The sequence below is a fragment of the Bos javanicus genome, chromosome 18 (genome assembly GCF_032452875.1).
Source record: "Bos javanicus breed banteng chromosome 18, ARS-OSU_banteng_1.0, whole genome shotgun sequence".
NCBI lineage: Eukaryota > Metazoa > Chordata > Mammalia > Artiodactyla > Bovidae > Bos > Bos javanicus.
This window is the reverse complement of record NC_083885.1, coordinates 2,559,490-2,583,364: the sequence shown is the minus strand read 5'-3', so window position 1 is coordinate 2,583,364 and position 23,875 is coordinate 2,559,490. Positions and strand designations below refer to the sequence as shown.

General features: G+C 46.0%; 1 protein-coding gene across 10 annotated transcripts in view; it reads left to right on the top strand.

The window, feature by feature from the left end:
• The window catches only part of WDR59 (WD repeat domain 59), a 106,667-nt gene that overhangs the window by 5,219 nt on the left and 77,573 nt on the right, over positions 1 to 23,875 (top strand). For 7 of the 10 annotated variants that reach the window (XR_009730677.1, XM_061386733.1, XM_061386727.1 and 4 more), the window contains exons 2-7: positions 6,620 to 6,669; positions 12,708 to 12,843; positions 16,258 to 16,343; positions 17,435 to 17,515; positions 19,725 to 19,762; positions 23,737 to 23,825. Coding sequence is in view for 9 of the 10 variants with exons in the window: in XM_061386733.1 (XP_061242717.1) it covers positions 6,620 to 6,669; positions 12,708 to 12,843; positions 16,258 to 16,343; positions 17,435 to 17,515; positions 19,725 to 19,762; positions 23,737 to 23,825 (480 nt within the window). In the remaining variant the exon portion in view is untranslated. Of the gene's footprint in view, positions 1 to 6,613; positions 6,670 to 6,742; positions 6,762 to 11,269; positions 12,020 to 12,707; positions 12,844 to 16,257; positions 16,344 to 17,434; positions 17,516 to 19,724; positions 19,763 to 23,736; positions 23,826 to 23,875 lie in introns of those variants that run through there. The other 3 variants (XM_061386729.1, XM_061386732.1, XM_061386730.1) reach the window with 3 other exon arrangements.

Here is a 23,875-nt window from a genome sequence, read left to right as displayed (position 1 = left end):
GGGAGGATTCACACTTGTATTTGCAGTTATGATTTATTGGAGCAAAAGACACAAAGCAACATCTCGGAAGAAGAGTGAAGCCTGGAAGAAACCGGGCGTGAGCTTTTGAGTCATCTTCCCATGGGGTCGCTCAGGACATGCTTAACTCCTCTAGCATCGAATTTTGACACCCATGTAATGATGTCTACCAGGGAAGCTCCCTTGGGACACAGTGGCCAAGGTTTTTCTTTGGCGCTGGTCATGTAGGAACCTTCTGGCTAGCACAGACCAAAATTCTGCATTCCCTGAGGCTCAACAGTGGCTCTGCATAAACCATGTTGTTTGTACGTACAGTTAGACACAGCAAGCTCTTCTTATCAATTAGGGAATATGGGACCCTCCCACCCCCACCCCAACCCCGCTGCCTCAGGTCCGAGCTACCAGTCAGGAGTCAGCCTTGTAAGCCAGCCTTTGTAAGGTTAGCAGTCTCATGCCTGCTGGGAACTCTTTTCTCCAACTACCAAGTTCCACGTGGATTAAATGAGATAATTATGCAGAGCCCTTAGCAGGGATCAGTGTCCATTAAATGCTTGATGCATGTTCATTACAATGTTGATGTTAGAAAAGTTGCCTGAGGAAGCAGCAATCTTGGCCTGACTCATGGAACTAAGAGGACCTTTGGGAGTCATCTCATCTCTCCTCTTATTTTACAAATGAGGAGCCTGAGACTCAGAAAGTTTAGGTGACTTTCCTTGTGAAACCAGTTTGTACCATTTGAGTTTGTGGGGAAGTGAGGATGTTCTCATTTTAAAGGGAGAGACTTCACTTCAACAACCTAAGTGTCCAACAACAGATGGAGGGGTAGAGAATTTGTGGTACATCTATACAATGGAATATTACTCAGCCATGAAAAGGAATGCAGTTGGGTCATGTGTAGAGACTTGGATGGACCTAGAGTCTCATACAGAGTGAAGTAAGGCAGAGAAAAACAAACACTGTACATTAATGCATATATGTGGAGTCTTGAAAAGTGGTACAGATACATCTGTGTTGAGGGCAGGAATAGAGACACAGATGTCGAGTGGACATGGGGACACAGGGGAAGGGGAGGGTGGGATGAATTGGGAGATTGGAAATTAACTTATGTACACTAATGGGTAAAATAGATAGCTAGTGGGACCTGCTGTAACGCACAAGGAGCTCAGCTTAGTGCTTTATGATGACTTAGATGGGTGGGATGGGGGTGGTGGTGGGAGGAAGTCCAAGATGGAGAAGATATATATGTATGCTGTTGCTGCTGCTAAGTTGCTTCAGTTGTGTCCAACTCTGTGCGACCCCATGGACAGCAGCCCACCAGGCTCCTCTGCCCAAGGAATTCTTCAGGCAAGAATACTGGAATAGGTTGCCATTTTCTTCCCCCATATATATGTGTACATATAGCCGGGGCTTCCTAGGTGTCTCATTGGGTAAAGAATCCGCCTGCAGTGCAGGAGATTCGAGTTCCATCGGTGGGTTGAGAAGATCCCCTGCAGGAGGGCATGGCAGCCCACTCCAGTATTCTTGCCTGGAGAATTACATGGACAGAGGAGCCTGGCGGGCTACCGTCCATAAGGTTGCAAAGAGTCGGACAGGACTGAAGCGACCTAGCCCACACGCACATACGTAATAGCTGATTCACTTTGTTGTGCAATGGCGGCTCACACAGCACAACATTGTGAAGCAATTATACTTCAGTTCCTCTGGGAGTTGGTGATGGACAGGGAGGCCTGGCGTGCTGCAATTCATGGGGTCGCAAAGAGTCGGACACGACTGAGCGACTGAACTGAAGAAATAATAAATAAAGAGGGAGAGCCTTTCCCAAGAAAGGCTCATTGTGCTCAGGGTGTAAGCAAACCTCTGATAGATAACCTCTCATGAGCCTTAGGCAAGGGTGGTTTGAAAGCAGGCTTGGCAACAGTGTCGGCTCTAATTTAAAGCGATCAGATCTTGTCATGTTAAATGCTCTGATCCTTTTCTATCAGTGGGTTTCAGTTTGTGGAATTATTCTTTGGAGTCTCGTAACGCATACATTACAGTCTGTGCTCAGGCACATGACATCCTGATCTTAGGGGAACTGATCTAGCTCTGATTTGCATTGACTGAATGTTTCCACTTTGCATCATTTAGAAGGATGGTAGGCAAAACATTTCTGTTTTTTGGACAGCTCTTTCTAATTCAGCTGGGGTCTAAAGAGGAAGAGCTGTTTTCTTTCCTAGTCCCTTCAAAGAAACCAACACTAGCTTTTGTTCTGCAGGTAGCAGAGGCCCCTAGGGAGGCTTTCCTTTGCATCCAATCAAGGCAGAAAGATAATCCTATGAATCTGTGCTACAGATTCTTCCCAGAGATCAACTTTCTAACACAACCTTGTGTTTGTACCCAGATTTAACTGTAAACACAAAGTGGATGTGTACTGCAATTCATCTCCAAATTCAGTGTCATTTGACTGTTATAAAGTCTTATACCTGTTATTTTTTAAAAGATGAAAGTGTTTTACCATAATATTTTTTGGGTAACAGTTTTATTGAAATATTTTTCACACATCATACGATTTACTTGTTTAAAATGTATACAATTCAGTGGGTTCTAGTATATTCACAAAGTGTGTAACTCTGACCACAGTAATTAAAAAAAATTTTTTTTGACCACAGTAATTTTTAGAACATCTTTGTCACCCCAAGAAGAAACCCTGTACCCTTTAGCCATCAGCCCCCTAGTACCCTGATACCCCAGCTCTAGGCAGCAGCGACTAATCTAATTTCTGTTTATATAGATTTGCCTATTCTGAGGATTTCATACAAATGGAATTATACAATATATGGCCTTTGTGACATACCATTGTATAGATGTACCAGGTTTTATTTATCCATTCATCAATTGTTGGACATTGGGGTTGTTTCCACTTTTTGGGTATTATGAATAATGCTGCCATGAACACTTCTGTACATGTTTTTGTATAGCATAAGCTTTTATAAGCCCTGTATTGTCTATAGTAGCTAACATTTATGGAGTGTATATCATGGACCAGGCATTGTGCTAGCAAATTGATTTTTACCTTCAAGAAATTGCAGTGTAGTGGTAGAGACCTATCAGTAAGTAAATACTTTATTGTAAAGTATGATAAGTGCTGTATAGGGACTTCCCGGCAGTCCAGTGGTTAGGACTCCGTGCTTCCACTGCAGGGGGCGCGGGTTTGATCCCTGGTCGGGGAGCTAAGATCCCACATGACACGTGACACAGCCCAAAGCAAAAACAAAGAGTAAATGCTGTATAAAGGTGAGCCTTGGGTATGGTGAGAGCATAGGCAGGGCACTCAATGTGTGCAAGCGGAGAGGGTTTGGAATAAATTAGAAGAGCCAGAACAGCAAGGAATGAGCCAGGTGAAGACTGGAGAGAGGGGTCTTCAAGGCAGAGGAAGCAGCTGGTGTGAAGCCAAAGAGGAGAGATTGCTTGCCTGAGTTTGAGGACCTGGAATTCTGAAGAATTCGCTTTGTTCTCCTGTCAGCAGCAGCAGCTCATACACAGGAATTCCCTGGAACAGATGGCTGGAGTGTTGGGATGGGGTTGGGAGGGAGAGGCGTGAGATGGGCCGAAGGAGGAGCAGAAGAGCGGTCTGAAGTGACCTTTAATGTCATGCCCAGGCTGTGAGCGGAGTGGAAAGAGAAGAGGCTTGGAAGGGGACCTTGAAAAGATAGGAGGGCTTTTTATTGTAAAATACTGCACATAAATAATGTAAGAATGTAGACTCATTTAGAGGAATAAAAATCTCATAAAAATGTCTACCATCTAAACATTTTCATATACTTTTTTTCAGTGTTATTCAGGCTGAGTAGCCGATTTAAATTTTAGTTCATAGTAGGGAATGAATATCACTTTCCCTCTGTAAGTAAAGTGCAAGCCTTTACTCGCACGGCTTACTTTACAGCAAGCCCTGTTCACAGGCTGGTGGGAGTTCTCGCTCCTTGTTGTGGGGCCCCCTTCCTCTTTTGCAGTGGCATTGTGCAAGAGCCCCACGGCTCCTCACCCTCTGACATCTGGACTTAGGATCTCTTAGCCATTCCCCATCGAGAAAACTGAGGGTGCTGAGGCCTTGCGGGGGACTCCTGTCCTGGATAAATACCATCTTTTACTCTCATCAGTTTATTTCACATCCTGTCTTAAAGCACTTCTCTGTCTCCATTCCCCCTTTGGAGCAGCCTAGCATAACCCTCCTTCATGTGCTCCTGCAAATATAACGTTGGCCTCTTTTTTGTGGGGGTGGGTAGGGGTAGGGAAGTGTAAGTTAGGTGTGGGTTTTTTTGTGTTTTACTTCTTAAAAAATAACTTACTCTGATGAGGAGATATGGTGAGTTATGATATTCTAATTGTAGGCTGGGCGCCTGCATTTTTCTGTGCCACCCCTTAATGCTTCTAGAATATTCTATTGTGTAGATACCTGTAATTTACTTATAGATAACATGAATCCAACAACTCTGGGTATAAAAGTTTTGCTGTATTTTGAATAAATTCTGGAGGTGGAATTACAGAGTCAGAGGACATGACTTTTTTTTTTTGGTATTATTGCCGAATCATCCTTTATTGTCTCTGTACCACAAACTTAGCAGCTTGAAGTGGCATCCATTTATTAGCTTACAGTACTGTAAGTCACAAAGAGTTGGACATGACTGAGCTCACATGTGTGTTCAAGCATGCACACACATACACACACACTCTGTAGGTCAGAAGTCCAGGCTGCTTTCTCTGTTTGGTGTCTCATAGGCTGAAAGCCAGCCATCATTTACTGTGTCCTCATCTGGGGGCTCCCCAGATGACTTAGGGAAGAATCTGCTAACAAGCTCATTCAGGTTGTTGGAAGAATTCAGTTCCTGGGGGTTATGGGACTGAGGTCCCTGTTTTTTGCCAATTGTTATTTAAGGGATCACTCTGGGCTTCTGCCATGTGGTCTGCCCATCTTCACAGCCGGCAGCAGAGTCTTCTCCATGTTAAATCCCTCACCCTCCAAATCTCTGACTTCCTCTGGCTCTGACCTCTGGACCTGCCTTTAAAGGGCTGATGTGGAGGTCTCTCTAGCTCTGTCCGCTCCTCCAATAACTGTTTCATCATCCCAGATGGAAACTATGTACTCACTAAACCGAATCACCTCACCCCCAGGCCCCTAGTCCCTGGCTACGTCTGTTGTACTCTCTAGACACCTCATATAAGTGGAATTACGCAGTATTTACCCTTTTTTTTCTGACTTATTTCACTTAGTGTAATGTTTTCAAGGTTCACTCACAATGCAACATGTATGCCATTGTGTGTGTATACCATGCTCTGTTTGTCCATTCATCAGCCGATGGGCATTTGGGTTATTGGGGTTGTTTCAGGTCTCTTTTATCTTAGAGTGAACTGATGTGGGACCTTAATACACCTCAAAGTGCTTTTACTAGATTAGTACCTAGACTAACGGGGAGAATGTGTGTGAATATCAAGGGCCCAGAATCTTGGAGCCACCCTAGGATTCTTGCTACCACACACCCTCTAGAAAGATGGTACTGCTCCTGGTTGCAGGTACCATCTTGCCCTCTTTCATGTCCTTAGTGTATAAATTGTCCAGAAGAGTTCTGGAAATGGCATTTCATTTCAGAGCCTGTCTTTGCAGCTGGGCATTTCTCTGCTCACGACTCCAGTGAAATGAAGAATGCGTAATAATCCCCTTCTCAGCCTCCATGAAAACACTCTTGACATCTTGTCCCTAATATTACAAGTTTCTTGGGGGCATATGAGTGAGAAACCCATTAAGAAGACCAATGAAAGTGAGGAAGAGAATTTCTGTTTACCATTTGTGATTTGTGAGTGTAGCAGGATGTTCAAAATGCATTCTCTCTGGACTATCTCTTGGAAAGAGCTTAGAGCACTTAATAAGCAAACAACAGCACAGACTGTTTCACATAATGCCCTGGGAATGCAACATGACTTGAATTTGTCCAAATAAGAGAATTTAGGGCTGTAACTGCCATGATTAAAATTATTCTCATGTTCCAGCCTGCGTGCAAATCTCCTTGATTCAGTGTGGTCTTTTGGAAATTGGACATCGGCTCCTGAAAAGCTGGTGCTCCCTAGAAGTTGGGAGACCTGGGAAATGGAAACCAGTAAAATGCTGGAAATCTCAGATTAAATAGGAACTAAGCATCACAAGAATATGACTGTAGAGTCAGTAGAAGTGGTTTGAAAATATTCAATTGCCATTTAGCTTGGAGGAGAAGTCCACACCCTTTGGAAAGGTATGGAGTGTGTGTGTGTGTGTGTGTGTGTGTTTGGAAGGAGCTCTTAGTAGCTCAGTTTGCTGTGAACTAGTTGGATTCTCGGACAATTCCAGGGCTTGTTTCCTCCATTTAGACTCTACCCGCTTGGTGATGTGTACCCCTGGTGGAATAGATCTCAGCTGCCCTGTTGTGGAAGATGAACGTGAGATTTGGATGAGAACTAGAAGGGGGTTAAAGAGTCCACTGTAGGGAACTGCCTGGGCCATGGGAAGAGGAAGACCCGCAGGTGCCTACCTGCCTGTCCTCCCCGACCTGAGCTGGTCTCGCTGGCAGGACTGAACGCCTCTTCTCTCTCCCAGGCGACCGCCATGTCCGTGGACTGCGTGGGGCAGCATGCAGTGCTTTCCGGGTAAGTGAGCTGGCGGAGTTCGTCTGCCGAGGTTTCCGGGAGTAAGTTGCAGATCCAGAGGCTTCTGGGAAATTGGAGAGCGCCTCTTTAATGTAAGGGTTACAGTCACTGGGTTTATTTTTTATTGTTTTTAAATTTTATTTTATTTTTAAATTTTACATAATTGTATTAGTTTTGCGAAATATCAAAATGAATCCACCACAGGTATTCCACTCTCCTAGTGACCTCAGAGGTCCTCACGGGGATTATTTGCATCTCTGCTCTAACAGGTGAACAATAAAATTGCTTTGAGATGTTAGTTCGTCACTGGCAGTGTGGTCTTGAAATCGCCATTTTCTGTTTAATGCGCGGACTCTTCGGAAGGATGCTGTCTGGTACAATCTAACAGGTAGTTGGTTCCTAGGTTTGGGAGGATCTGGGTTCCATTGATTATGAGCCCCCCGATGTGTATTCGGTTGGCCTCCTTGGACTTCAGTTTGCTCATAAAGGAATTGGATTTCATCATGAAGAAATTGAATTACGTAATTGCTGTAGTGTCTTCTGGTTCAAAATTAAGATTCTGGCAAACGAAGTCCATCCCTGCGTTTGCTGATCACCCTAACACTGTACCGGTATGATAGCATTTAATGGTCAGGGTCCCCCTTTCCCTTTGATGTTGTTCTAGATCGCTACCTCTCAAATTCAGCTGTATTTTCATTAACTTTGTGGTTTGTGGACCCATTTATAAAATGAAGTTGTTTTCTATTCATTAATTTTGAAGTCATGTTTTAATTTACTTTTAAATAAGACCATTGCAAACATTAAGTAACTCAAAAGGACGCGTAATGGAAAGGAAGTTTCCCTTTTCCCTCTGACCCCCTCTCTCCAGATACCACTTTCTTGTACCACAGTGGATGCATAGATGAAGAAAATTTGCTAAGTCTCTTTCTCCCCTCCCTCAATCACTTTTTTAAAAAAGAGCTTTATTGAGCTATAATTCACATACCCATACAGTTCACCCATTTCAATGTACAATTCAGTGGTTTTGGTGTATATTATTAATTTCTGAATCAGTTATTTTAAATTTTTTATTTTTTGGCTGTGCCATGCAGCATGTGGGATCTTAGTTACCTGACCAGGGATTGAACCTGCACCCCCAGCTTTGGAAGCACAGAGTCTTAACCACAGGACCACAAGAGAAATTGCTCCTGATCAGTTTTTAAACATCTCTCTCTTTTTTTTTAATGATGGAAATGCCTAGACATGTTTAAAAGGTCAAGTAGCATTATAAAGCTTATATCGTCAGCAGAATTCCACCTCACCCTTTCCCCACCCCAATCTCTCTCCTCAGAGGCAACCACTTGAGACTTTTTTTTTATTTGAAAAATAATTTATTTGACACTGTATTGATAATATACGAATGTCTCTGTTTCAACCTAATTTTTAAAATAGCCAAAGATTCAAATAGACATTTCATGAAAGAAAAAGTATCAGTGGCCAGCAAGTACATGAAAGACGATGAATCTCTCTAGTCACTGGGAATAACGAGATACCACTGTACATCCACTGGAATGTCTGAGATTTGAAAGTCTGAAAATTGTAAATGCTGGCAAGCTCATTGATGCAGGTGGAGGGTTAATGTCCCCTGCTATTATTGTATTACTGTTTATCCCTCTTTTTATGTCTGTTAATATTTCCTTTATGTATCTAGGTGCTCCTGTATTCAGTGCATATATATTTAACAATTGTTACACCTTCTTGTTGGGTTGGTCCCTTTACTACTGTATAATGTCCTTCTCTGTCCACTTGAGACTCTTTTTATTGTTATTTTTGGATTGCCTCCAGTTTTCCAAGTGGTGTAGTACATATTGGAGAAGGAGATGGCAACCCACTCCAGTATTCTTGCCTGGAGAACTCCATGGACGGAGGAGCCTGGCGAGTTATAGTCCATGGGATCGCAAAGAGTTGGACATAATTAAGTGACTAATACACACATACTACATATACTGCTGTATCTTGATTTATCCATCATAAATATTCAAAGTGACTTCTTACAATAGAAGATGAGTATTGAGCATTTTTATTCGGTCTGTGAGTCCCTTATATAAACACCTGCCTTTCTCCCTCCTGCCAATATAGTCATATAACCCATTCAGGGTTCTTTTTCTCAGTGTTATTGGCAAGAGGTCCTATGCTATTTTGATTCTGGACTCTGTATGTGACCTATTTTTTATCTTTGGAGAAATCCTATCTTTATCCCTAGTGTTACCTTTACCTCTTAGGTGTGTGAAATTTTCACCATGACTGATTTGGTATGTCTTTTTTCATTCATTTTGCTGGGCACTTAGAGGGACCCACCTCCCCTTTCTGACATTATTACCTGCTTTATCCAAACAAAAAGAAAAACAACTTGGCATTATGTAGCCATATTAACTGGAGAAGGGAATGGAAACCCACTCCAGTATTCTTACCTGGAAAATCCCGTGGACAGAGGAGCCTTGCGGGTTACAGTTCAAAGGGTAGCAAGGAGTCGGACATGACTGACAACGGAGCACAGCACAGTAGCCATATTAACAGCCCACAAGATACTTTCAGGTGCCCTGGAATAACTGTATCTTAACGTTAGACTTTTCAGTGTTGACTGCTTTGGATATTGTCATTTGTAGCATTCGAGGAGAAAACAGGATTATGTAATGGGACATCATGCAGGTGTTTCTGTTTTGGTGTGTTCTTAGACATGTATACATCCATACTGTTTTTCAACATGATCTTAAAGTTCACCGTTTCATTTTCTTATATTGAGCTTTAAAATATGTGTAGTAAGGTATAGCCTTAAATTTACAAATATATGCACTCATGTGAGGAGAAGGCAATGGCACCCACTCCAGTACTCTTGCTGGAAAATCCCATGGACGGAGGAGCCTGGTGGGCTGCAGTCCATGGGGTCGCCAAGAGTTGGGCATGACCGAGCGTCTTCACTTTCACTTTTCCCTTTCATGCAGTGGAGAAGGAAATGGCAGCCCACTCCAGTGTTCTTGCCTGGAGAATCCCAGGCTCCCCTGTGAGCCTGGTGGGCTGCCGTCTCTGGGATCGCACAGAGTCGGACACGACTGAAGCGACTTAGCAGCAGCAGCAGCAGCAGCACTCACGTGATCACCAGAGTAAAATACAGAATAATTTTTATTAACAAGGAGAGCCCTTTCAGTCTGGATTGCTGTATCTTTTAGTTTGGAGAAAATTTCCTGCATTCTGTCTTTGATAATTTTCCTGCATTCTGTATTTGATAATTTTCCCCATTCTTTCTGTAGCTCCTCTTAGGGCTTGTTGGATATCCTGTATGCATTCTCTTCTGATCTTTTGGTCTTTTGATTTTGCATTTTGAGAGTTTATTTGTTTATTTTTTTTGGCCACACCGTACAGCATGTGAGATCTTAGTTCCCCAACCAGGGATTCGAACCCCTGTCCCTTGCATGGGAAGTACAAAGTCTTACCTGTTGGACAGCAAGCGAAGTCCTGCATTCTTGGAGTTTTCGTCAACTGTAACTTCCAACCCTTCCATCAGATTTAAAAGTTTCAGCTGTTCTTTTGGAGAAGGCAATGGTACCCCACTCCAGTACTCTTGCTTGGAAAATCCCATGGATGGAGGAGCCTGGTGGGCTGCAGTCCATGGGGTCGCTAAGAGTCAGACAGGACTGAGCGACTTCACTTTCACTTTTCACTTTCATGCCTTGGAGAAGGAAATGGCAACCCACTCCAGTGTTCTTGCCTGGAGAATCCCAGGGATGGGGGAGCCTGGTGGGCTGCCGTCTATGGGGTCGCTCAGAGTCGAACACGACTGAAGCGACTTAGCAGCAGCAGCTGTTCCTTTAGTTTCTCAGAGCTCCTGTTCTCCGTTCTTCGCCTTGTCCTCTGTTACGTCTCTGAGGCCGTTAAGTGTCGGCTTTCTTCTTTCCTGTCCTGCCTGCTTCCTTTTTTCTATCCTTTTGGTTGTTTTGGTCTCTGTCTTTCCAGTTTCCTCCATGACTGACGCTCACGGGCTCTGTGTTAATATTAAAAGAGTAAGTGCAGTCTCTGCTTACGTGTGTGATGGTGCAGCTCACGGTAGGGAAAGCAGTCGGAAGCCTGGCCCTTTTGTTGGAGTGTGCCGAGGTGTCTGGAAGTTCTCGGTTCACATACTGTTGAAGCCTAGCTTGAAGGGCTTTGAGCATTACCTTGCTAGCATGTGAGAAGAGCACAGTTGTGCGGTAGTTTGAGCATTCTTTGGCATTGCCCTTCTTTGGAATTGGAATGAAAACTGACCTTTTCCAGTCCTTTGGCCACTGCTGAGTTTTCTAAATTTGCTGGCATACTGAGTGCAGCACTTTAACAGCATCATCTTTAAGGATTTTAAATAGCTCAGCTGGACATCATCTTCAGGGCTTTGCTTTTGTTTTTTGTTTGTTTGCTTTTGTTCTTTCTTGGGCTGATCATTTCCCCCTGAGGAGAGTCCTGCTGACACCATCCCTGTCTGGAGACTGAAAGCCCCTCGTGGTGAGTGCTGCACAGGGGCGGAGGCCCGAGGGTCCCACCCCCGCTTCCTGCCCTGTTCTGGGCGCAGCACCTCCCGCCCACCCCTCCGGCCCCAGCCCCGGCTCCTCTGAAGTAGCTTCGCTCCCCCTCCAGCCCCTGCCAGCCTGGATTCCGCAGTGTGAGTCACCGCGCCCTGCAGGCCCTTGGGTGCTGGCTGCGTTTCCTCTAGATCAGTTACCATTTTTCTGCCTGCTTTCCATCTTTTCCTCTCTCATTTTCTGTGTCTTTGTGGCTTTCTCTCTTTTGTATCTCACCCTTATTCTAGTGATCTTCAGTGGGGAAATGAAGGCAACCAGTATGTCCAGTCAGGCCTGTTTATCCGGAGGTACCCACCTTTTGCTAGTCTGCATTTTCCCCGTGCTGTCTCTGGGTTCTCCTGTTGATACCCGCGTCATTTGTATAGTGTCGGGCCTTTGCCCTGTTTTCGTTCTAATGAGAAGATGCTGGCCTGCCTGCCGTACGATCAGGTGATTCCTTAGGAAGAGGTCAGAGGTTCTAGGCCTTTGTTCTGCACCAGCTTTCTCAGAAGCCCCACAGACTCTCTGAATTTGTGTCTTAACCTGTGCTTTCCTTCTCTCTTAACCTGTGCCTCCTAGGGCTTCTGCTAGAGTTCGATCTGCCACTTTTACGTTCCAATTCCTGTCTCTTCTGAGCAGGGACAGTTCAGCTTTGTCTTCGTTGTCTAGCCCACCTGTCGTCGCTGATACCCTGGGCACTCAGAGCACTCCCCAGCAAAGAGCTGCTGATGGCTGCTGAGAGGTTGATCCACCCACCAAGGATTTTTTCCTTAGAAAGAAAATAGGTGAACAAAAGACCTCCCCGTTTTCAGGTCCTTCTTTTTGATTGGCACTGTGAACATTATTGGCACTTACTATGATTATTGTTTTCATCATTATTATTTTTTGGTTGCTCTTCCCCCTTCCAATAGTGTTAATTTGGTTCCTGTCACCAGGTCGTCAACTTGCATGGGAATCTGAGGTTTTCTACAGAATGTTTGGCTAAGTGATAAGTGATGTGTTTGGTTTTACCCACACTTATTGAATGCAAAGCACTGCCTAACGACGAGGGAATACAAAGATATTCAAGACGTGGTCCATACCCTGAAACGTTCAGCTGCTTTGGGACAAGAGCCTTTACAAGAGCAGTTCTGCTATGGAGATAGGTGCAGTAGTTGAAATGCAGACTGTGTAGTGGGGGTCTGTGGAATCAGCTATGATCCTAGCTGGGGGAATAGGAAAGCCTGAGGAGCTGAATCTGGTGCAGGAGGTCAGGATTCTGGGGATACAGGAGGGAGGGCCATCTCTAGAGGCAGACCTTGCAGGGGTACAGCAGCCGCGAGTTACTCTGGTCACTTGTATGCCTTTCAGAGTCAATAAACATCATGTGCATCTGGGGATTTTTTTTTGAGTACTGTATGTCATTCCAAATGTGCTTTTCTATCTTCATGCAAATGCTGTTCTGTTTTTAAAATGTTGATGTTGTTTTCCTAGCCGCCGATTCCTATACATCGTCAATCTAGATGCCCCCTTCGAAGGTCACCGGAAGATCTCACGCCAGAGCAAGTGGGACATTGGAGCTGTGCAGTGGAATCCTCATGACAGTTTCGCGCACTATTTTGCAGCCTCGGTGAGCTCATGTAACGAGTACTGGAAAAGGCTTTTAAATGTGAGATCTGGGCTGGTAGGTCTGTGTTCTATGTAGAGAAGAGAATGCAGTCCTCCTTTTTCAAATGGGAAAGACGTGTGCATGCTTCTTAAAGGAAGATGGAAGCAAATTACAGATTTAAGTTATATATGAAAAGAATCCGGGGGCCCATCAGTATTTCTAAGGATTGAATCCAGATTTGGAAGGGGAAGCAGGTAGATACCTCCATGTCTGTTTATGATAAGAACCCGTTTTCATTTCCGGAGTATAACTAGCCAGGGACTCAGAAAGACCTTCTAAGGAGGGACCTGGTGAGCTGGTCTGGGAGGGTATTGTTGTTGCTTTCAGAGCGATCGGAAGATTCCAGGCACCTTTCCACTCAAAGGAAGGGATCCTTTTCTTGACTAGGATTTGTTAGATTTGTTTAACCCTCTGAAATTTTATGTACCTATTTATATGTGAATTCTTCCAGGGAAAAGATGCATACAAATTATTAGATTTTCCAAGGGATTCCAGACTCAAAAAAGACCTGGGCTTAGATCATTTCTAGTATCCTTGGCCAGATTTTTTATCAGGATTTGTTCTCCTAGGACAATTAGAGATCTAAACCTCTGGCTCCTTTTGCACTGGGCAGGGAGGGCAGTATTTGAAGGAGTCCTCATCCTCCAGGGAATGTGACCATTCGCTCTGCCGTCTGGGTCTGTTCTTATCAGGAATGACAGTCTGTGAGAGGAATGCATCTTACAAAAGAAAGAAGAGCAGTGTTGTCAGCTTTAGAAGGAACAAAAAGCAGCTCTTCCCTGTCGCTTCCAAAATAGAATCTGATTGTCTGCCTTTATCGAGGGACGGCGACTAGATTGGCACTGGTTCCTGGGACTGTTGAAGGGTCAGACTGGATCTTTCTTCGTGGCAGGGTCTGTCCTGGGCTTTGCAGGAAACCAGTAGCACCCCTGGCCCCTCCCCGACTAGATCTCAGTAGCAGCCCCCCACCCCCATCGCGACAACCACAAACATCTCTGGACATTGTCAGATGTCCCCTGGGAAGCAAAACCTCCCCTGATTGGGAACCGCAGGTTTAGGCTGAGCCCTTAGTACTTGACCCAAGTGGACTAACACTGCTCGTGTTTAGGAGGGGCGAGACAGAGCCTTGTTGATTTTTTTCAGGCAGTCATTTAAAGTGAACAGTTCAGTGTTCTTTACTACATTCACTGTGTTAGGTGATCACCACCTCTATCTAATTCCCAAACATTTCCACTGCTCCACAGGAAACCCCGCTACGATTAAGCAGTTATTCCTTCCACCCACGGCCCCTGGTGACCTCTCTGTGTTCTGTCTCTGGATTTAGCACTTCTGGACATTTTATATAAATGCAGTCAAACGATCCACGACCTTTTGTGTTTGGCTTCTTTGTCCATGTTGTAGCATGTATCAATACTCCTTTCCCTTTGTTATGGCTGAATACTATCCTTCGTATGGATACATCACGTGTTGTCTGTTCATCCACCAGCGGACATTTGGTCTGGCTGTAAGGAGGAGTGCTGATATGCACATGTGTGTGCATGTACTTGTTTGAGTGCCCATTTTCTCTTCTTTGGGGTATATCCCTAGGGGTGGTGGGAGGGCCACTTGGTAAGTCTGTTTACTTTTTGTGGAACCATCCATCTGTTACAGTGGCTGGATCGTTTTGCAGTCCCATCAGCACTGCACAAGGATTCCAGTTTCTCCGGAGCCTCACCAAAATTTGTTATTTCCTGTTTTTGTTTTTGTAATTTAAAAATTCTAGTCCTCTTAGTAGGTGTCACACCAGTGGTACCTTACCGTGGTTTTAATTTGCATTTCCCTCATGACTAGTGACGTTGAACACGTTTTTGTGTGTTGGTTGGCCGTTTTCATATCATGTTTTGGAGATTTGTCTGTTCAGTTCCTTTGCCTGTTTTTGCATTGGGTTATTTGTCTTTCTTTGCTATTTAGTTGTAAGACTATAGATAGATCCTTATCAGTGATCGGATCACTGGATCAGTGATCCAGTTCTGTAGACTGTCTTTTTAAATCCTTGATAATGTTGTTTGTGGCATTTCATTTTGATGAAAGTTCAATTTTACTCATTTTTTTTTTTCTTTCCTTCATTGGTCTTGGCTGGAAGGCAGTTACAGGAGAAAGCGCTTTGGAGTTAGGAAATCTGAGGTCAGGTCCGAGTTTTAATGCTCACTGTTTTTTCTTGAGCACCCACCTAACTTCTGGAGTCTTAGTTGTCTCATCTGTGACGTGGGTAATGACATCTAGTGCGCATGTGATAAGGAAAAGCAGAGGGTAGGTTTCTTCAAGTTCCTGGTCCATAAACTGGCCCTAGTAGACCCTGGAAATGGCAGGGAATGTTATTATAAGATCAGGAAGGGCTTTCCTTTCACTCCTATTCCCACTGGAAGCATTCTGAATTCTAACCTTTTGACAGGAACCTTACCTATTTAGAACTGGAAACTGGCATTTCTGGGTAAAAAGCTCAGAGCTCTGCACAAGTGTCTCTGAGCTAAAATGAAAACCAGTCTTCAGAAATGATGAGATTACTAACAGTACCAATAGTAGTTAGTGTATTAGTAATCTTTATCCACTGTCAGTGTGCTTCTTGAACTCATGGTATTTGGGGAGCATTTGCTGGCCTGTTGTTTTTTAAGTGAAATGTAGTTTGATGGACGGAGAAGGCAATGGCACCCCACTCCAGTACTCTTGCCTGGAAAATCCCATGGATGGAGGAGCCTGGAAGGCTGCAGTCCATGGGGTCGCTAAGAGTCGGACACGACTGAGCGACTTCACTTTCACTTTTCACTTTCACGCATTGGAGAAGGAAATGGCAACCCACTCCAGTGTTCTTGCCTGGAGAATCCCAGGGACGGGGGAGCCTGGTGGGCTGCCGTCTATGGGGTCGCACAGAGTCGGACTCGACTGAAGCGACTTAGCAGCAGCAGCAGTTTGATGGAAGCTTTTTCTTTTCTTCCTTTTTCTTATTGTAGTTGTGGTTCCTTCTGGCCCATTTGCCCTGTGTCTTTCTGCTTAACCTTAAAGAAGTTCACGTGTCAAGGACTCTTGTATAGTTTTGCCTTCTGGGACACCCTTTTGGTGGTGGTTCTTTCTTTCTTTCTTATGCAGACGTTTTTTCAGAGTGCGATAGGTGGCCTCTGGGTGTTTGACGGCAGGAAGGATGGTCTCAGAACCCGGAGTGTGACAGCGTCTGGGGAGATGGGTGTGTGACCTTCAGAGCCGGGGGAGGGGGGAGCGGGTGGTAGTTCCTCTGACAGTGGAGGAGGGCTCTGTGACCCATAGCTCTCGTGCTCAGGAGCGTATCTGTAGCTTCAGTCCAGCTGTGATGTTTAAGATGGCGTTCACCTTGTTTCTTTCCAGAGCAACCAAAGGGTCGACCTTTATAAGTGGAAAGATGGCAGTGGGGAGGTTGGCACGACCTTACAAGGCCACACACGCGTCATCAGGTAGGCACTGCCCTCTGCTGCTCTGGGCCTCTGTCGTTTGGTCCCATCCCGGGGGAAATGAAGCCAAGACACCATCCCGCTCCGGGCTTGACCCTTTGGGTTTGCGTTGACCCTGGGTGTCTGCTGTGTCCTTAGCAGTCCTGAAGTAATGGCTTTCATGGCGAGGAACAGCTGGAATTTGGGAACCCGCATCCCTGTAGCTATTAACCCCGATCCCAGGAGATACCTAGACAGGACAGCCTGCTCCAGAGTGAAGGGTTAGCACTCCTTTGCTGCAGGAGATGCAGCTATGCCTGAGGAACTCCCCGGGGCTCACGGTCAGTGGTGCCCAGGCGCAGAGACCTCTGGGCCCAGCCCTTAGCCCTGTGTCCAGCCACGTGGGCACCTCGTGGGGCTCCTGTCTCACAGTCCGTTACCCAGATGTGCAGTTTCTTCTTCCTGAGGGCCTTCTGGCTGGCTTCTGGGATGTTCCTTGGGTCACTGTCTCTGGGTGGGGACATTTTGTTGCAGGAAGCAGCAGCAGGAAGTGGTGAAGGTGGTGTGGGAGGTGGTGGGGAAGGCTGGACCCCAGGCTGTGTTAACTCTGTATGTAGTAAGTGCCTTTCGAGGAGGACAGTGTTGGTAGGGAGCACCAGAGGCCTCTTGCCCTCCTCGGAAGCTGTGTGGCAACATGGCACTTTGCCACTGCTTTGAAGATGTTGGGTTTACTCAGGGTACCTGTGGTTAAGTCTGACTTAAAAGGCAGTAAGTCAAAAATTCTATGTTTTTTTTCCCCCTTTGTTTTGTCTTACATGCACACACGTGTGTCTCTGTGCATTTGTGTGTGTGTGTGTTTTAAGTTGAAGTGCTCTGTTTCTTTTGGGGGAGCAGATGGTAACCAGGGAAGGACCTGAAAGTTCCCTTCGGAGCTCAGTTAAGTCTTCTTTCCCAAGGAACTTGGGAGATACCCAGCCTAAATACCCAGATACCCAGCCTAGACCATGTTGAGGGGCCCCTGCAGGGTGACTTTTTGAAGCCACCAGAAATGAAATCTGGTCGTGCTCTGGAACTTCACTCAATGCTTTCTCCTTCTTTCTTCCTTGTGTTTCCAGTGACTTGGACTGGGCAGTGTTTGAGCCTGATCTCCTGGTCACCAGCTCTGTGGACACCTACATCTACATTTGGGATATCAAGTAAGAACAGTGAAAGGGCATAACCGCCCAGCTGCTACGGGACCTTGGTTCCCCCTCGCTGCAGACCCTGAGACAGGCAGACCCTGCAGGAGCCTTGTTTAGGAGGGGACAGCCCTGCCAGTGGGGGGCGGGGGCAGACAGGCTCAGGAAGGTGAGCGAGAGGGCTCGTCATCCTCCTGGGGACCGCGGTGAGCCAGTGGAGCGTAGTCCTGCGGGGGACACTGGGTGCAGGCGCCCCACTCCCTCCCCAGAGGTGACCCACCTGGGGCTGAGAAAGCGGGCTGCCATCTGCTGTCGGTCCCTGGGTGAAGGCTGTCCACAGGGGCCTGGTTCCCTGGCAGTTCAGGCCCATCACAGAGGTTTGCAAAACGGGCTCCAGCAGCCCGGGAAAGTCCCGTTGGCAAAGAAACCCAGGTTCTGGCAACGGGAACGCAGGTGACAGTGGGGGCATTTCGCTGGGCACACACGTGGGTCTGCAGCGGGCAGTGCCCCCAGACAGCTGCCCAGCTCTTGGTGCCACTCCACCGCCCCTGGAAAGGGGGCCGAGAGCCAGCGTGTAGGCCAGCTCCCCATGGAGCTAAGCGTGGAGGAGCGCCCAGCCTTGGAGTCTGCGCATCCTGAGTTCTTAGTACACGGCTGTTCCCTGTTCTCTTTGAAGAGCAGGTTCCCTTCCCCGTAACCCCTAGCTAGGGGCTGCGTGGCCTGGGGGTTCCCAGGACAGGACACCCTCTCCCCACTGCTGTCCCAAATGACAGTGATTTTGTGACACTTTACACTGAAAGGTGAACTGTAGGCAGAGGACAGGCCAGGTGTTGAGGTTTGCTGGAGCAGACAGGCCAGCGGAGGGATTCTCAGGGGTAAAGGTGCGCACAGGCAACTGCACCAGTGTCCCATGCAGGTCCGCACCTCCGAGGTGATGGGTGTAAAGGCAGCGCCAGAGGAGGGAGAAGGAGCAGAAAATCCAGGGGAAGTGGGCCAAGAGCGGCTCTTAGCAAACAAGCAGTCCCCCGGGAGCTCTGGGGCAAGGATCCCTCATTTATATGAAACAGTCATTTCATATTTAGAGATGGAAAGACACGGAACCAGTTTGCCTTCTCAATAAGCCAGGGCTGCAGCTTTGCCTCGTCTGGTCCTCCCAGCCCTAGGCAGCTGCCCACTGACCATTTGCAGTGAACCATTGACCATTTGAGTCTCCCACTGTATCCAGGAATAGGTTTTTTTTTTTTTTTTAAACTGTAGTAACAAAACCACAAGATGAAATTTGCTATCTTAATCGTTTTTAACTGTGCAGATCGGTTGTGTCAAGTATATTCACATTGTTCTGCAGTGAAGGTCCAGAACTTTTTCATCCTGCAAAACTGAAACTCTGTACCCATTAAACAACCCCCCGGTTCCTACTCCTTTCAGCCCCTGGCAGCTACCACTGTACTTGCTGTGAATTTGACTATTCCAGGTACTATGTGTAAGTGGAATCCATCCTTTTGTGACTGACTTATTTCACTTACTATAATGTCCTCAAGGTGCAGCCGTGTGGTAGCATGTGACAGGATTTTCTTCTTGATTTTTTCTTCATCCCTTCGGTGTAGTATGTGGGATCTTAGTTCCCTGACCAGGGATTGAACCCACGCCCCCTGCATTGGAAGGCAGAGTCTCAACCACTGGACCATTGGAGAAGCCCCCCTTTCCTTCCTTTTTAAGGCCTGGTGACAATCCATTGTCTGTATAGACCATAGTTGGTTTATGTGTTCAGCAGTGGACACTTGAGTGGCTTCCACCTCTGGGCTGTTGGGAACATCCAGAGTAGTTTTTCATGCCATCCTGGCTGTGCTGTTGGAAGGTTCTTGCACAATTGCATCTCTACAACTGTCCCCTTGTTCTTTAGGAGAAATGACCCAGGAAGGGGCCTTTTGGCTCACTGTATGTTCACTTTAGTCACTTAGGCCGCACTATTGAATACTATAATTTGTTCTCTGTGGAGACAGCTATATGACTTGAAGTTCAGATTCTGCCTCATTTGAAGAGGTTGAGAAAGTTCATCTCCCTGGAGGGAGACAGGATTTTCTTTACACCACTTATTAAGGTGCTCACATTCCCAGTGAAGCCCCAGCACCCCCTGAAAGGAAAGTGAAGAAAGGCAAGCAGAGGGAGAGAGGCCCCAGGCGGGTGGTGGCGGTGGACAGGCGTTTGACTTCTGACTCTCGCGTTTCAGAGACACGCGGAAGCCCACTGTCGCGCTGTCTGCTGTAGGTGAGTGACTGCCCACCCCCCTCCCCAGCGGCCTTCACTCCCCCCCTCCCACCGCCCCGCTTGCACCGGCCTGGCTCCCTCCCACCTGTGCCCTGCCTCTGTGCAAGCTGCGTGGACCTTGACCCTGCTGCTCTCAGAAGCTAGAGTCAGGACTGTAGAACGTAGTCAGGAACTTATGTCAGAGTTCAAGGGCAGGCGCCACGTTGCTTTTCAGACTTTTTATTGTGGAAACTTTCAAAACTGTGAAACAAGAAGAGAATGAATTGCCTTGTGCTCGTCATCCAGCTTGAACGACTGTCAATGTATAGACAGTCTTCTGTCATCTTTCACCTCCACCCCATGCCCTTTGGGATTATTTTTGAAGCAAATCCCAGGTGTCATATCATTTCATCAACAAATATTTCAGTAAGTGTTTTTTTTTTTTTTCAGTAAGTGTTTTTTACAAGAGGGGGCCCCTTTAAAAAAACACATAACCACAATACCATTAGCATACCTAAAAATATTAACAGTAGTTCTTTAATTTCCTCGAATATTTAAGCATATGCAAATTTTCTCAGTAGTTTCAGTAGATGTTGTCTGGTTTTTTTCTTCTCCTTTTACAAAATTTTTGAATCAGAATCCAAATAAAGCTGGTGTTGGTAAAGTGGTTGATCTATTTCTCATCTCTTTCAGTTGGTAGGTTTCTTCTCCCTTCCCCTTTTTTGGTTTGTTTTTCCTTTCCTGCAGTTTCTTTATTGAGGAAAACAGGTAGTTTGTCCTGTGGTTTCTGCACAGTCTACGTTATGCTGATTGTGTCCCGACGGGATCATTTAATATGGACACACAGAAACTTTGAAGTTGCCTTCTCATCTGCCTGTTTCCGTCACCCTTTTGGAGTTGACTGCTCTTGGATTTCTCCACTGGGCTTGTTACAGAAGATTCTCACCACTTCCTGAGGGTTGAACTTGGGCATAGAAATGTTTTACCTTCCCCCCTATGATGAAGCCCAGTTATCAGGATTCTATTTTGACGTCCTTGATCAAAACAGATCATATTATCTGTCTCTTAAATCCTCCTTATTTTGAATCTTCTTGGGTCATTTCAATTTACATTTGATGTTTGCTCCAAAATGATTGCATGATTCTTTTTTTCCCCCCTGCATCCCCCCACCTCATCATTTGAAGGCATTAAACATCACAAATGGATTAAGCAGTTGGTTTGTTTGCTCTGTGAGGTTAGGGACCACGTTGTTCAGGGCTGCAGACCAGGGTCAACCTAAGTGCCTGCTCTGAGGAGATGCTCTGTGAGGGTTTGTTTCCACAGATGTAGGACTCAAGCGCCTGTGCCTCTGTGCTTAACAGTTTAATTGATCTGGCCCCTGCCCCCATGCACATACTTCTGATCTGAGGCGTATAATGACCCACAGATGTGGTCGCAGAGGACATCCAGCTGAAAGAAAGTACCAGGGGTCTGTGACTGTCCAGTCACTCATCCCTGAATTCGTTAGTTCTCCTGACAGGTTTCTAACTTAATTGGATTGTAGAGGACCTCTAAAAAGGAAGGTTATTCTAATTGCTTTTTTTTCTAAGTGCTTCTTAAGAAGCAGAGGTAGGAGATGTTTTTCCTTTTTGTCCCTCAGTGAGGCTTCTCAGTGGTGGCAGAGCTGCCCTGGGGGGATAGAAGTGAACGCGAAGCTTGTGGACCTTTACATAAAGCCGCTCTGGCTAACATTCCCTGAGAGGTGGAGGCGGAGGCTGCTGTTCCCCAGAGTCTGTGGTCCCCATCTCTCTGTGAGTGAATTGTTTCTACCATGGGGCAGGAAGTCAGTAAGGCACGTCTGTGTGTCCTCCAGAGCCTTCTCTGATTCTGAGAACTCTGGGGCCTTCATTTCATCTTGATGTCATGATCCTACAGGTTGAATTAGGAGGTTCCCAGAATCCTTTGGGAGGCTTAATGTTCTGATAGACCACCTACTGGGAAAGGTATATTTTCTTGAAACTGGTTTTTATTATTTTTTCTTCTTTTTAAAAATTTTTCTTACTTTCTTTTCTTCCAGTTTCATTGAGATATGGTTGACACACAGCAGTGTATAAATTTAAGGTGTCCGGCATAATGATTTGACTTACCAAATAATGATCATAATAAATTTAATAAACATTCATTGTCTCATATAGGCACAACATTAAAGGAATAGAAAAAAAAATTTTTTTCCTTGTGTCTTCGAACTCTTCGGTAACTCTGTCACACAGAAATGGAGCAGTCTTTTCTTACACTTCCTCCTCTAGCTTTCTTGCAAAGAAACTGGGTCTCCTGAGTAATATACCACCTTCCTCCAACTTCAGGGGTGTCCACCATTCATTCTTAGGTGACTTAAGGTGCCCTGTGTCTCAGGGAAAAAAACACAACAAAGAAGCAAACCAACAGATATTCTCACCAAAGCCAAGCAAGGCTCAAGTCTGGGCCTTACTCTATTTCCTGTTGGGTACCAACCCCTTGCTTTCTCTCTCATCCTTTCCAGGTTCTTGGGTCAGGTTGCCCTCTAAAGCCCTGGATCCACTGTGGTGTCCCCAAGTAATAAACACCCACCCGAAGAGAGAGGGTGTCAAAGCAGAAATGTCATGTGTTGTCTGAGCAACAACAAGAAGAGGTGGAAAGAGTCATCATGTTGTTCTGGTTTAACGTAATCAACGTGATTATTTTAGGAGTCGACTAGAAGTGCTGCCATGTCCCAGTTTTCCACCGTCCCAGCCCCTTCTGGCATCTTCCAGTACCAGTATGCTCCTCATTTAAGTAGCTCTTTTGTCATTATCGTTCCCTCCGTGTATTGGCAGAGGACTTAGTTCCTGTCCCCACGCAGGGCCACGTGCAATTGCGATGGGGAGACAGGAGAAGGGGTGGGGAGCACGTAACTTTCTGAGGGCAGAATTGGGTAACAGTGGGACTCAGTCTTCAGCTGAGCTTCAGCTGCAGGCTGTGTTTTTCCAAGACTGCCCCTCCTCCCAAAACAAAAACAGAGTGGGAAGGTGCAGGCTTTGATCTGAGGCTCTTGTGATCGCAAGCTTGGCGTTGGAGAGGATGAAGGGTGGGTTGTGCAATGAGTCAGTTACCATCCAGCAGAGCTGGGCTGAACTGCTTAAGCAGCTCCATTTCCTGGGCTTCTCTGGTGGCTCAGTGGTAAAGAATCTGCCTGCCGACCCAGGAGACACAGGTTTGATTCCTGGTCTGGGAAGATCCTATATGTCATGGAGCAACTAAGCCTTTGCACTGCAACTACTGAGCCCGTGCTCTAGGGCTCAGGAGCCACGACTTCTGAGCCCCTGTACTACAGCTACTGGAGCCTGGGTGTCCCAGTGCCTGTGCTCTGTGGTAAAAGAAGGCACTGCCGTGATAAGCCCACGCAGCAGCGGAGGCCCAGCTTGTGCTAAGTCGCTTCAATTGTGTCTGACTCTCTTCGACCCTATGGACCATAACCCTCCAGGCTCTTCTGTCTATGGGATTCTCCAGGCAAGAAAATTGGAATGGGTTGCTGTTGCCTCCTCCAGGGGATCTTCCTGACCCAGGGATTGAACCCACGTTTCTTAGGTCTCCTGCATTGGGAGGTGGGTTCTTTACCACTAGTGACATCTGGGAAGCCCCCAGCGTAGCCAAAAATAAAAATAAATAAAATTTAAAAATGAATATATAAAAGTAAGTGGAAAAAAAGGAACTACAGTTCCCTATTGATTCTACTCAGAGGTAGCCTGAAGGTTTTTTTTTTTTTTTCCTCATGAGATTATTTCCTCAATTAGGTGACTCTGATCCTGTTCCCATGTGTTAATTCATTTATTTTTTTGGCTTCATTTTCTCTCTCATTGTGGAGCTGATGCAGTCATAGAAGCTTGAAGAGTTCTGTTCTTATTCATCCGGAACTCATTATCCAGCTCCCCTGGATAAGCTCCACTCTCTTCCGAAGGCGTTGAGGGCAACAGCTTTCTTCCCCTGATTTTGCTTTGCAGCGGGTGCCTCACAGGTCAAATGGAATAAGAAAAACGCTAATTGCCTCGCCACCAGTCACGATGGGGATGTCCGGATATGGGACAAGCGGGTAAGTGACCTCTTTCTCCCCCAGGAGGGTATCAAGAGAATGTTGTGAGC